This window comes from Stegostoma tigrinum, chromosome 1 (assembly GCF_030684315.1).
Source record: "Stegostoma tigrinum isolate sSteTig4 chromosome 1, sSteTig4.hap1, whole genome shotgun sequence".
In the NCBI taxonomy this organism is placed as follows: Eukaryota; Metazoa; Chordata; class Chondrichthyes; order Orectolobiformes; family Stegostomatidae; genus Stegostoma; species Stegostoma tigrinum.
This window is the reverse complement of record NC_081354.1, coordinates 191,567,015-191,579,541: the sequence shown is the minus strand read 5'-3', so window position 1 is coordinate 191,579,541 and position 12,527 is coordinate 191,567,015. Positions and strand designations below refer to the sequence as shown.

Genomic DNA, 12,527 nt, shown 5'->3' with positions numbered 1-12,527 from the left:
AGAAAATTGCAAGAATTTTCTTAGATATCTAATAAGTAAGAGAAAGGCTCAAGTAGACATTGGACCTCTGGAAAATGAGGCTGCAGAAGTAGTTATGGGGAATAAGGAAATGGTGGATGAACTGAATTGGTATTTTGCATCCGTATCGGTGTGGAAAACACCAGCAGCACAGCAGAACTTCAAGAGAGTCAGGGACAGAGGTGAGTGCAATGACCACAACATAGGACAAGGTGCTGGGGAGGTGAAAAGGTCTGAAGGTGGATAAATTACCTTGACCAGAGAGACTATGTCCCAGAGTTCTGAAGGAATAAATTACACAAAGGACAGCCAGTGGACCCGAGCTATTTGGATTTCCTGATGGCCTTCAACAAGGTGCCAAACAAGAGGCTGCAAAATAAGATAGGAGCCGATGGTGATAATGGGAACTGCAGATGCTGGAGAATCCAAGATAACAAAGTGTGAGGCTGGATGAACACAGCAGGCCAAGCAGCATCTCAGGAGCACAAAGGCTGATGTTTCGGGCCTAGACCCTTCATCAGAGAGGGGGATGGGGAGAGGGAACTGGAATAAATAGGGAGAGAGGGGGAGGCGGACCGAAGATGGAGAGAAAAGAAGATAGGTGGAGAGAGTGTAGGTGGGGAGGTAGGAAGGGGATAGGTCAGTCCAGGGAAGACGGACAGGTCAAGGAGGTGGGATGAGGTTAGTAGGTAGATGGGGGTGCGGCTTGAGGTGGGAGGAAGGGATGGGTGAGAGGAAGAACAGGTTAGGGAAGCAGAGACAGGTTGGACTGGTTTTGGGATGCAGTGGGTGCAGGGGAAGAGCTGGGCTGGTTGTGTGGTGCAGTGGGGGGAGGGGATGAACTGGGCTGGTTTAGGGATGCGGTGGGGGAAGGGGAGATTTTGAAGCTGGTGAAGTCCACATTGATACCATATGGCTGCAGGGTTCCCAGGCGGAATATGAGTTGCTGTTCCTGCAACCTTCGGGTGGCATCATTGTAGCACTGCAGGAGGCCCATGATGGACATGTCATCTGAAGAATGGGAGGGGGAGTGGAAATGGTTTGCGACAGGGAGGTGCAGTTGTTTATTGCGAACCGAGCGGAGGTGTTCTGCAAAGTGGTCCCCAAGCCTCCGCTTGGTTTCCCCAATGTAGAGGAAGCCAAACCGGGTACAGTGGATGCAGTATACCACATTGGCAGATGTGCAGGTGAACCCCTGTCTGCTTTCCGGAGAGACCACTCTCTCTGTGACTCCCTTGTTCGCTCCACACTGCCCTCCAACCCCACCACACCCGGCACCTTCCCCTGCAACCGCAGGAAATGCCACACTTGCCCCCACACCTCCTCCCTCACCCCCATCCCAGGCCCCAAGATGACTTTCCACATGAAGCAGAGGTTCACCTGCACATCTGCCAATGTGCTATACTGCATCCACTGTACCCGGTTTGGCTGCCTCTACATTGGGGAAACCAAGCGGAGGCTTGGGGACCGCTTTGCAGAACACCTCCGCTCATTTCGCAACAAACAACTGCACCTCCCAGTCGCAAACCATTTCCACTCCCCCTCCCATTCTCTAGATGACATGTCCATCATGGGCCTCCTGCACTGCCACAATGATGCCACCCGAAGGTTGCAGGAACAGCAACTGATATTCCGCTTGGGAACCCTGCAGCCCAATGGTATCAATGTGGACTTCACCAGCTTCAAAATCTCCCCTTCCCCTACCGCATCCCAAAACCAGCCCAGCTCTTCCCCTCCACCCACTGCATCCCAAAACCAGTCAAACCTGTCTCTGCCTCCCTAACCTGTTCTTCCTCTCACCCATCCCTTCCTCCCACCCCAAGCCGCACCCCCATCTCGTACCTACTAACCTCATCCCACCTCCTTGACCTGTCCGTCTTCCCTGGACTGACTTATCCCCTCCCTACCTCCCCACCTATACTCTCCTCTCCATCTATCTTCTTTTCTCTCCATCTTCGGTCCGCCTCCCCCTGTCTCCCTATTTATTCCAGAATCCCCACCCTATCCCCCTCTCTGATGAAGGTTCTAGGCCCGAAACGTCAGCTTTTGTGCTCCTGAGATGCTGCTGGGCCTGCTGTGTTCATCCAGTCTCACATTTCATTATCTAGGAGCCAATGGTGTTAGGAGCAACCTACTGGCATGGATAGAAGACTGGCAAACTGACAGAAGTCAATGAGTAGGGATAAATGGGTACAAACTGAAAGAAATGTGGATGCTGCAAATCAGGAACAAAAACTGAAGTTGCTGGAAAAGCTCTGGTGGCATCATAGAAGATAGAACATAGAAAAGTACAGCACAGTACAGGCCCTTCGGTCCACGATGTTGTGCCTTGGAATAATCCTAATCCAAAAATAAAATAACCGAACCTACATTCCCCTCAATTCACTGCTGTCCATGTGCATGTCCAGCAGTTTCTTAAATGTCACTAATGACTCCACTTCCACGACTACCACTGGTAAACTATTCCATGCGCTCACAACTCTCTGGGTGAAGAACCTCCCTCCAACGTCTCCTCTATACCTTCCTCCTAACACCTTAAAACTATGACCCCTCGCGGCAGTCAATCCTGCCCTGGGGAAAAGTCTCTGGCTATCGATTCTATCCATGCCTCCCATTACCTTGTACACCTCGATCAGGTCACCTCTCTTCCTCCTTCTCTCCAAAGAGAAAAGTCCGAGCTCAGTCAACCTCTCCTCGTAAGACAAGCCCTCCAGTCCAGGCAGCATCCTGGTAAACCTCCTTTGCACCCTCTCCAAAGCCTCCACATCTTTCCTATAACAGGGCGACCAGAACTGGACACAATGTTCCAAGTGTGGTCTCACCAGGGTTTTGTAGAGCTGCAGCATAACCTCGCAGCTCTTAAACTCGATCCCCCTGTCAATGAAAGCCAAAACACCGTATACTTTCTTAACATCCTTATCCACCTGGGTTGCAACTTTGAGGGAGCTATGCACTTGAACACCAAGATTCCGCTGTTCCTCCACACTGCCGAGAATCCTGCCTTTAATCCTATATTCAGCATTTAAGTTCGACCTTCCAAAATGCATCACTTTGCATTTATCCAGGTTGAACTCCATCTGCCATTTCTCAACCCAGCTCTGCATTCTGTCAATGTTTCGCTGAAGCCTGCAATAGCCCTCGATACTATCAACGGCACCTCCAACCTTTGTGTCATCAGCAAACATACTAACCCACCCCTCAACCTCCTTATCCAAGTCATTTATAAAACCTACAAAGAGAAGAGGCCCAAGAACAGATCCCTGTGGAACGCCATTCAGCACTGACTTCCAGGCAGAATACTTACCATCTACAACAACTGTCTGCATTCTGTCAGCCAACGAATTCTGAATCCAGACAGCCAAATCACCCTGTACCCCTTACCTCCTGACTTTCTGAATGAGCCTGCCATGGGGAACCTTATCAAATAGAACATAGAACATAGATCAGTACAGCACAGAACAGGCCCTTCAGCCCACAATGTTGTGCCGACCATTGATCCTCATGTATGCACCCTCAAATTTCTGTGACCATATGCATGTCCAGCAGTCTCTTAAATGACCCCAATGACCTTGCTTCCACAACTGCTGCTGGCAACGCATTCCATGCTCTCACAACTCTCTGCGTAAAGAACCTGCCTCTGACATCCCCTCTATACTTTCCACCAACCAGCTTAAAACTATGACCCCTCGTGCTAGCCATTTCTGCCCTGGGAAATAGTCTCTGGCTATCAACTCTATCTATGCCTCTCATTATCTTGTATACCTCAATTAGGTCCCCTCTCCTCCTCCTTTTCTCCAATGAAAAGAGACCGAGCTCAGTCAACCTCTCTTCATAAGATAAGCCCTTCATAAGTCCAGGCAGCATCCTGGTAAACCTCCTCTGAACCCTCTCCAAAGCATCCACATCTTTCCTATAATAGGGCGCCCAGAACTGGACGCAGTATTCCAAGTGCGGTCTAACCAAAGTTTTATAGAGCTGCAACAAGATCTCACGACTCTTAAACTCAATCCCCCTGTTAATGAAAGCCAAAACATCATATGCTTTCTTAACAACCCTGTCCACTTGGGTGGCCATTTTAAGGGATCTATGTATCTGCACACCAAGATCCCTCTGTTCCTCCACGCTGCCAAGAATCCTATCCTTAATCCTGTACTCAGCTTTCAAATTCGACCTTCCAAAATGCATCACCTCGCATTTATCCAGGTTGAACTCCATCTGCCACCTCTCAGCCCATCTCTGCATCCTGTCAATGTCCCGCTGCAGCCTACAACAGCCCTCTATACTGTCAACGACACCTCCGACCTTTGTGTCGTCTGCAAACTTGCTGACCCATCCTTCAATTCCCTCGTCCAAGTCATTAATAAAAATTACAAACAGTAGAGGCCCAAGGACAGAGCCCTGTGGAACCCCACTCACCACTGACTTCCAGGCAGAATATTTTCCTTCTACTACCACTCGCTGTCTTCTGTTGGCCAGCCAATTCTGTATCCAAGCAGCTAAGTTCCCCTGTATCCCATTCCTCCTGACCTTCTGAATGAGCCTACCATGGGGAACCTTATCAAATGCCTTACTGAAGTCCACGTACACCACATCCACAGCTCGACCCTCATCAAACTGTCTTGTGACTTCCTCAAAGAACTCAATAAGATTTGTAAGGCTTGACCTGCCCCTCACAAAGCCAGAGATAATGGGAACTGAAGATGCTGGAGAATTCCAAGATAATAAAAACGGCTCCATCCAAACCATCTGCACGAAGGAGGTTCCAATCAATATTGGGAAAGTTGAAGTCACCCATAACGACAACCCTGCTATGTTTGCACTTTTCAACAATCTGCCAGCCAATGAGTTCTTCGATCTCCCTACTGCTATTTGGGGGTCTGTAGAGAACCCCCAGTGAGGTGACTGCTCCCTTGCTGTTCCTAACTTCCACGCACACTGACTCAGTCAACAAACCTTCCTCGGCAACCTCAGCCTATACCACCTCAGTAGACAAGTCCTCATCAAAGGTTCTTTCAGCCACCGTTATACTGTCCTTGACCAACAAAGCCACACCTCCCCCTCTTTTACCACCTTCCCTAACCTTAATGCAAGATTTAAAGCCTGGAACCTGCAACATCCATTCCTGACCCTGCTCTACCTGTGGAGAAAAATCACATTTAACATTTTGGGTCTGGTAACCTTTCCATCGAGCAGTTCTGAGGAAGAGTGACCGGACCCAAAGTGTCAACTCTGATTTTATCTTCGCAGATGCTGCCAGACCTGCTGAGGCCAGGCGCCAACTCTCTGACACCTCCTCCAACCACCCCTCGATCATGACCCCACCCCTGATCACCAAACCATCATCTCTCAGACCATTTATAACGTCATCACGTCAGGTGACCTCCCATCTACAGCCTGTAACCTCAATATTCCCCAAACCTGCACCGCCTGTTTCTATTTCCTTCCCAAAATCCACAAACCTATCTGCTGCAGCAGATACATTGTCTCTACCTGCTTCTGCCCCACTGAACCCATCTCTGCTCACCTTGACTCTGTTTTCTCCCCCCTGGGTCCAGGAACTCTTCATCTATGCCCAGGACATCACCCACACCCTCCACCACCTCTAAGACTTCCAATTCCCTGGTGCCCAACACCTCATCTTCACAGTGGACCCCCAGCCTCTGTACACCCGTATCTCCCATGTGGATGGCTTAAAAGCCCTCTGCTTCTTCGTCTCTCATAGGCCCAAACAGTCCTCCTCCATTGACACCATCATCCGCTTAACTCATCTTGGCCTTACCCGTAACAACTTCTCCTTCAACTGCTCCTACTTCCTACAGATTAAGGAAGTGGCCATGGGCACCTGAATGGGCCCCAAGCTATGCCTGGTGTCTTCGTAGGATATTTGGAACAGCCAGTTTTCTGCTGTAACACTGACACTATCATCAACCTCTTCCTCTGCCATATCGATGTCTGTATTGACGCTGCCTCGTGCTCGCACAAGGAGCTTGAACAGTTCATCAACTGGATCAACACCTTTTGCCCCAACCTCAAATTCATCTGCACCATCTCCAATACTTCCCTTCCTGGACCTCACGGTCTCCACCTTTGGTAACCACCTCAACACAAACATCAATTTCAAGCCCACCAACTGCCATAACTACCTGGGCTATTCCTCCTCTCACCCACTGTCCGAGAAGTATGTGATCCCATACTCCCAATTCCTCTGCCTCTGCTGCATCTGCTCCCAAGGTGGAGCATTCCACTCCTGGACATCCCAGATGTCCTCCTATTTCAAGGACCACAACCTCACTTCCACGCTCCCCCCGCCGTCACCCCCACCAAACCAGTGATCAAAAATGCCCTCAATCACATCTGTTGCATTTCCTGCACTTATGGTCTCAAACTCCCCGCCAATAAAAGTAAAGAAAGAATCCCCCAGTTCCTTATCTCTGCATGCACTGTATCACTCTCCGCGGTCTGCAATCTGACCCTACAACCAAAGAGATATTTCTTTCCCCAAATCTATCTGCCTTTTGAATGACTGGTCTCTCTGCAACCCCTCTCATCTACCCCACACTCCTTGCTAACGCCACCACCCATGACACAATTCCCTGCAACTGCAGGAAGTGCTACACCTGCCCTACTTGTCCCCTGTCACCTCCTTCCAATGCCCAAAGCAAACTTTCCAAATCCATCAGGAGTTCGTTCACCTGTGCATCCTTCAACCTGGTCTATTGTATCCGTTGATCCCAATGTGGCCTCCTCTACATCGGTAAGACCAAGTGTAGACTCGGAGACCGTTTCGTAGAGCATCTGTGCTCTGTTTGTGACAAATGACAACACCTTCCAATCGCCAACCATTTTAACTTGCCTTCCAACTCCCTGGGTGACATGTTCAAGCCAGGCCTCCTCCAGTGTCACAATGACACTAGGCGCAAACTAGAAGAGCAACACCTCATATTCTGCCTCTGGAGCCTACAGCCTACTGGCCTGAACATGGAACTCACCAGTTTTAAAATTTCCCCAACCCAGGCTTCATTCCCATCCAACCCTCACTCTCATCCCTGTCTCCTTGACCTGACCCAACCTGCCTACCTTCTTCCCCACCTGTCTGCCCCACGCTTCCCACTAACCAATCCATCTAGCCCCAACTTGTATCCACCTATCACCACCCCACCTACCTTACCCCAGCCCCACCAATGGAAACAGACCCTTTGATCCAACTCGTCCATTCTGACCAGAAATCTTAAATTAATCTAGTCCCATCTGACAGCATTCCGCCTATATCCCACTAAACCCTTCATATTCACATACCGATCCAGATGCTTTTAAAAAGTCGTAATTGTCAGCCTCTACCATTTCCTCTGGCTGCTCATCCATTACACTCACCACCTTCTGCATGAAAAGGCTGCCCCTTAGGTAACTTGTAAATCTTACCCCTCCCGTTAACCCTATGCCATCGAGTTTTGGACACCCCCACTTCAGGGAAAAGACCTTGGTTCTTTACCTTATCAATACCGCTCATGATTTTATAAATCTGTAGAAAGTCACCCCTCAGCCTCTTATGCTCCAGGTCCCTGGCCCCAGTTGAAATCACAAGACAGTTCTAGAGTGTGTGTGGGTGTGTGTGTGTGTGCACATGTGGTTGTGTTGTGTGTGTCTGTCTGTGTTTGTGTCATGAACCCAATATCCTGTTTAAGTTGCCCTCATGGGTGCCCAACTTGGTCATAAAGCTCAGCGACACTGCGTTGTTGAGTATCCTGAAGTCTGCCTTGAGGGACATTTACCCAAAGATCTGAGGCCAAATGTCCTTGACCGCTGAAATGTTCCCACATGGGGAGGGAATGCCGCTGTATGGCAATTGTTGCATGGTGTCCATTTACCAATATACCATGCCTCGCGGCGTCCTTGTCTGCAGCATATGAGATAGATAACATTGGCCGAGTGACATGATTATCTGTTATGCATGTGGCGGGTGGTGTTCCCACATGTGATTGTAATGTCCATGTCGAAGATCTGACATGTCTTACAGAGGTTACCATGAGAGGATTGTATAGTGTATGGTGACTGTTGTCCTGAAGGCTGCGAGCACTGTTCTATTTAAGGTTTTGTGGTTGTTTGAAGGTGAGAAGTGTGGGTGTGGGGAAGATCTTGGTGAGGTGCTCATTGTCATTGATAATGTGTTGAAGGCTGTAAATGTGTTGAAGGCTGTCTGCTCCCGGGAGGTTTCGCACCATATCCCTGGTCTGCCTTTTGAGGAGGTCATTATGGTTTTTCACTGGCACGCGAGAACTGGCAATTGATGAGCATCATACCCTGTTCCTGTGAGGGCAATTTCAACATCTTCAGGTGTCCATCTCATTTCCTTGCATCCGAACAGTTCCTGTATCTGCTTTGAGCTTGTCCATAGGGGACAATTGATTAGATTAGTTTCCCCACAGTGTGGAAACAGGACCTTCGGCCCAACAAGTCCACACCGTCCCTTGAAGCATCCCACCCAGACCCATAGCACTGTAACCCACACACCTGAAGACTAAGGGCAATTTATCATGGCCGATCCACCTAGCCTGCACATCTTTGGGCTGTGGGAGGAAACCGGAGCACCCGGAGGAAATCCACGCAGATACGGGGAGAATGTACAAACTCCACACAGGCAGTCATCCGAGGCTGGGATTGAACCCGGGTCCCTGGCGCTGTGAGGCTGCAGTGCTAACCACTGAGCCACCGTGCCATGAGTATTTTAATATGTCTAAGCTGGATGCTAGAGAAATGCAGCATGTGAGGTTGTCAGTGGGCTTGCGTTAGAGTGAAGTACAGAGGTGTTTGTCCCTGTTAGAGGTGTGTGTGTGTGTCAAACAATGAGACTGTTTCTAAACAGTAGTCCATGATAGGGTACGCTATATCGCCCAGTACTTCCCAGTAGAAACCACGCCATGTTCTTCGCAATTATTGATGATGATGAGTATCTCTCCAAAATCTTACCCACACCTCCACTTCTCACACACACACACACACACACACACACACACACACACACACACACACACACACACACACACACACACACACACACACAGACACACACACACACACACACACACACACAATGGCCTAGTGGTACTAATCCAGAGACCCAGATAATGTTCTGGAGACCTGGTTAATGCCACCATGGCAGATGGTGGAATTTTGGAATTTCAATTTAATAAATTTCTGGAATTAAGATTCTGGTGATAACCATGAATCCATTGTCGATAGCTGGAAAAACCCATCTGGTTAACTAATGTCCTTGAGGAAGGAAACTGCCATCCGTACCTGGTCTGGTCTACATGTGACTCGACAGTAATGTAGTTGACTCTTAACTGCCCTCTGGGCAATTAGGGATGGGCAATAAATGCTGCCTGGCCAGCGGTACCCTCATCCTGTGAATGAATAAAGAAAACAAACACTCAGCACACACATGTGAGTCTATGTGGTGAATTTGTATTGGCAGATACGTTCTATTTTCAAAAAACACACAATTTATAGACAGTCAGTCAATGTGGCGTTTTATAAATTTCTACTGTAGGAATCCAATCTGATGCCAACCAAAACACAAGCAGATTTGAAACAAGGCCTCACACCTAACATGCCTTATTTAAACCTAAAGTCTCACCTTTTCATTACACTGATAAAACCTTTAGTTCTCTCAGGACAGTAGCTTAAAAGGTATTCGGGGATTTACATATACATGTTAATCAATTGAAAATTTCTAAATGATTAATGATTTAACGGCACCTCAGGTTTGTTTAATACATCCTGGTCTGTGGTGTGACCCTTTGCTCTTATAAATTCTGTTTCTGATACTACTAGCCCTGAAGGAGAGACTCCGAAAGCTTGTGTTTTCAAATATACCTGTTGGATTATAACCTGGTGTCGTGTGAAATCCAAACTTGTCCACCCAGTCCAACACCGGCACTTATAAATCATGAACCCTATCAAGTTCCACTACATCCTTCCTCTTGCTGGGAGATCAGAACTGAACACAGTATTCCAAAAATGGCCTAACCCATGGCCGGTACGGCCGCAACATGACGTCCCAACTCCTATACACAATGCGGTGACCAATAAAGACAAGCATACCAAATGCCTTCTTCACTATCCTATCTACCTGGGACTCCGCTTTCAAGGAACCGTGAACCTGCCCTCCAATGTCTCTTTGTTTGTCAACACTTCCCAAGACCTTAACATTACATTTGTGCGTTCTGCCTTGATTTGCCTTAAAAAGATGCAGCACCTCACATTTGTCTAAATTCAATTCCACTCACTACCCCTTAGCCCATCTGACCCAGTTGTATACACTGTAAGATAACTTTCTTGGTTGTCTACCACACCACCAATTTTGATGACATCTGTAAACATATTAACCATTCCTCTTATATTAACATTAAATAAATGCTAAAAAAAGCAGTGGACCCAGCAACAATCCCTGCAGCGCGCCACTGGTCACAGGTCTACAGTCTGAAAAACAACCCTCCTCTACCACCCTCTGTCTTCTACCTTTGAGTCAATTCTGGATCCAAATAAAAACCAAAAGAACTGTGGATGCTGTAAATCAAGAACAAAAACAAAGCTGCTGGAAAAACTCAGCAGTTCTGGCTACATCTGTGAAGGAGAAAATAGAGTTAATGTTTCGGGTCCGGTGACCCTTCCTTTCAACTCGTTCTGAACTAGTTCTGAGGAAGAGAGATAATGGGAACTGCAGATGCTGGAGAATCCGAGATAACAAAGTGTGGAGCTGGATGAACACAGCAGGCCAAGCAGCATCTTAGGAGCACAAAAGCTGACGTTTCGGGCCTAGACCCTTCATCAGTTCGCAACAAACAACTGCACCTCCCAGTTGTGAACCATTTTAACTCCCCCTCCCATTCCTCAGACGACATGTCCATCATGGGCATCCTGCAGTGCCACAATGATGCCACCTGAAGGTTGCAAGAACAGCAACTCATATTCTGCTTGTGAACCCTGCAGCCCAATGGTATCAATGTAGACTTCACAAGCTTCAAAATCTCCCCTTCCCCCACTGCATCCCAAAACCAGCCCAGTTCTTCCCCTCCCCCCACTGCATCACAAAATCAGCCCAGCTCATCCACGCCCCACATTGCATCCCAAAAGCAGCCCAGCCTGTCTCCGCTTCCCTAACCTGTTCTTCCTCTCACCCATCCCTTCCTCCCACCTCAAGCCGCACCTCCATTTCCTACCTACCACCTCATCCCGCCTCTTTGACCTGTCGGTCTTCCCTGGGCTGACCTATCTCCTCCCTACCTCCCCACCTGTACTCTCCTCTCTACCAATCTTCTTTTCTCTTCATCTTTGGTCCGCCTCCCCCTCTCTCCCTATTTATTCCAATTCCCTCGCCCCATTCCCCTTTCTGCTGAAGGGTCTCAGCCCGAAACGTCTCCTTTTGTGCTCCCGAGATGCTGCTTGGCCTGCTGTGTTCATCCAGCTCCACACTTTGTTATCCTGGATTCTCCAGCATCTGCAGTTCCCATTATCACAAGTGTACTTTACACCTGTCAGCAGAAGGTCAGGAGGTATGTAAGTTCTGATGGAGACACCGAGGAAGGTCTTCATGCTGCAATTGTTACTCCCATACTCAGTGCAGTGTGATTCTCAAACTGGGACAAAGTGAGAGAGGTAGGGAGTGACAGAGTGAGAGACTGAGTGAGGGAGGGAGTGAAAGTGTGAGGGGGAGAGTGTGAGGAAGGGAGTGAGTGAGTGAGTGATTGACTCAGTGCATGAACATTGATTAAGGATATTCATGTTTTTCACTTCACACAGCTCCATCACCTGAGACAAAAGGAACTGAAACAAGCATCACCCTGCTGCTAAATACTACCCAAACGTCAGGTGAGATATCTCCTGCAAAGCATCTTGCCCCTTAATTGTAATTTTCTTCTTATTCCTGGGACATGGCATCACTGGCTGGGTCAACATTTATTGCCTGTCGCTAGCTACCCTTGAGAAGATCGTGGTGAGCTGCCTTCTTGAACTGCTCAGCCCATGTGCTGTGGGTTGACCCACAGTGCCATTAGGAAGGGAATTCCAGGATTTTGATCCATCAACAGTGAAGAAACGATGATATATTTCTAAGTCAGGATGGTTAGTGGTTTGGAGGGGAACTTGAAGTTGATGGTGTTCCCATATGTCTGCTGCCCTGGCAAAGGGAGAGTCAGAGGCAGGTTCTTTACGCAGAGAGTTGTGAGAGCATGGAATGCGTTGCCAGCAGCAGTTGTGGAAGCAAGGTCATTGGGGTCATTTAAGAGACTGCTGGACATGTATATGGTCACAGAAATTTGAGGGTGCATACATGAGGATCAATGGTCGGCACAACATTGTGGGCTGAAGGGCCTGTTCTTTGCTGTACTGTTCTATGTTCTATGTTCTATGTAACCACGTTGCTCGGGATCGAAAGTTGCAGGTAGGCCTGACTAAGTAAGGATTGCAGATTTCCTTCCCCAAAGGACATTAGTGAACCAGGTGGGTTTTTC

General features: G+C 48.4%; 1 protein-coding gene across 7 annotated transcripts in view; it reads left to right on the top strand.

Moving 5' to 3' along the window:
• LOC125467654 (disintegrin and metalloproteinase domain-containing protein 12-like) overlaps positions 1–12,527 on the top strand; it is a 243,940-nt gene that overhangs the window by 160,772 nt on the left and 70,641 nt on the right. For all 7 annotated transcript variants that reach the window (XM_059650847.1, XM_059650852.1, XM_059650849.1 and 4 more), the window contains one exon: positions 11,818–11,886. In XM_059650847.1, the coding sequence (XP_059506830.1) occupies positions 11,818–11,886 (69 nt within the window). The remainder of the gene's footprint in view (positions 1–11,817; positions 11,887–12,527) is intronic.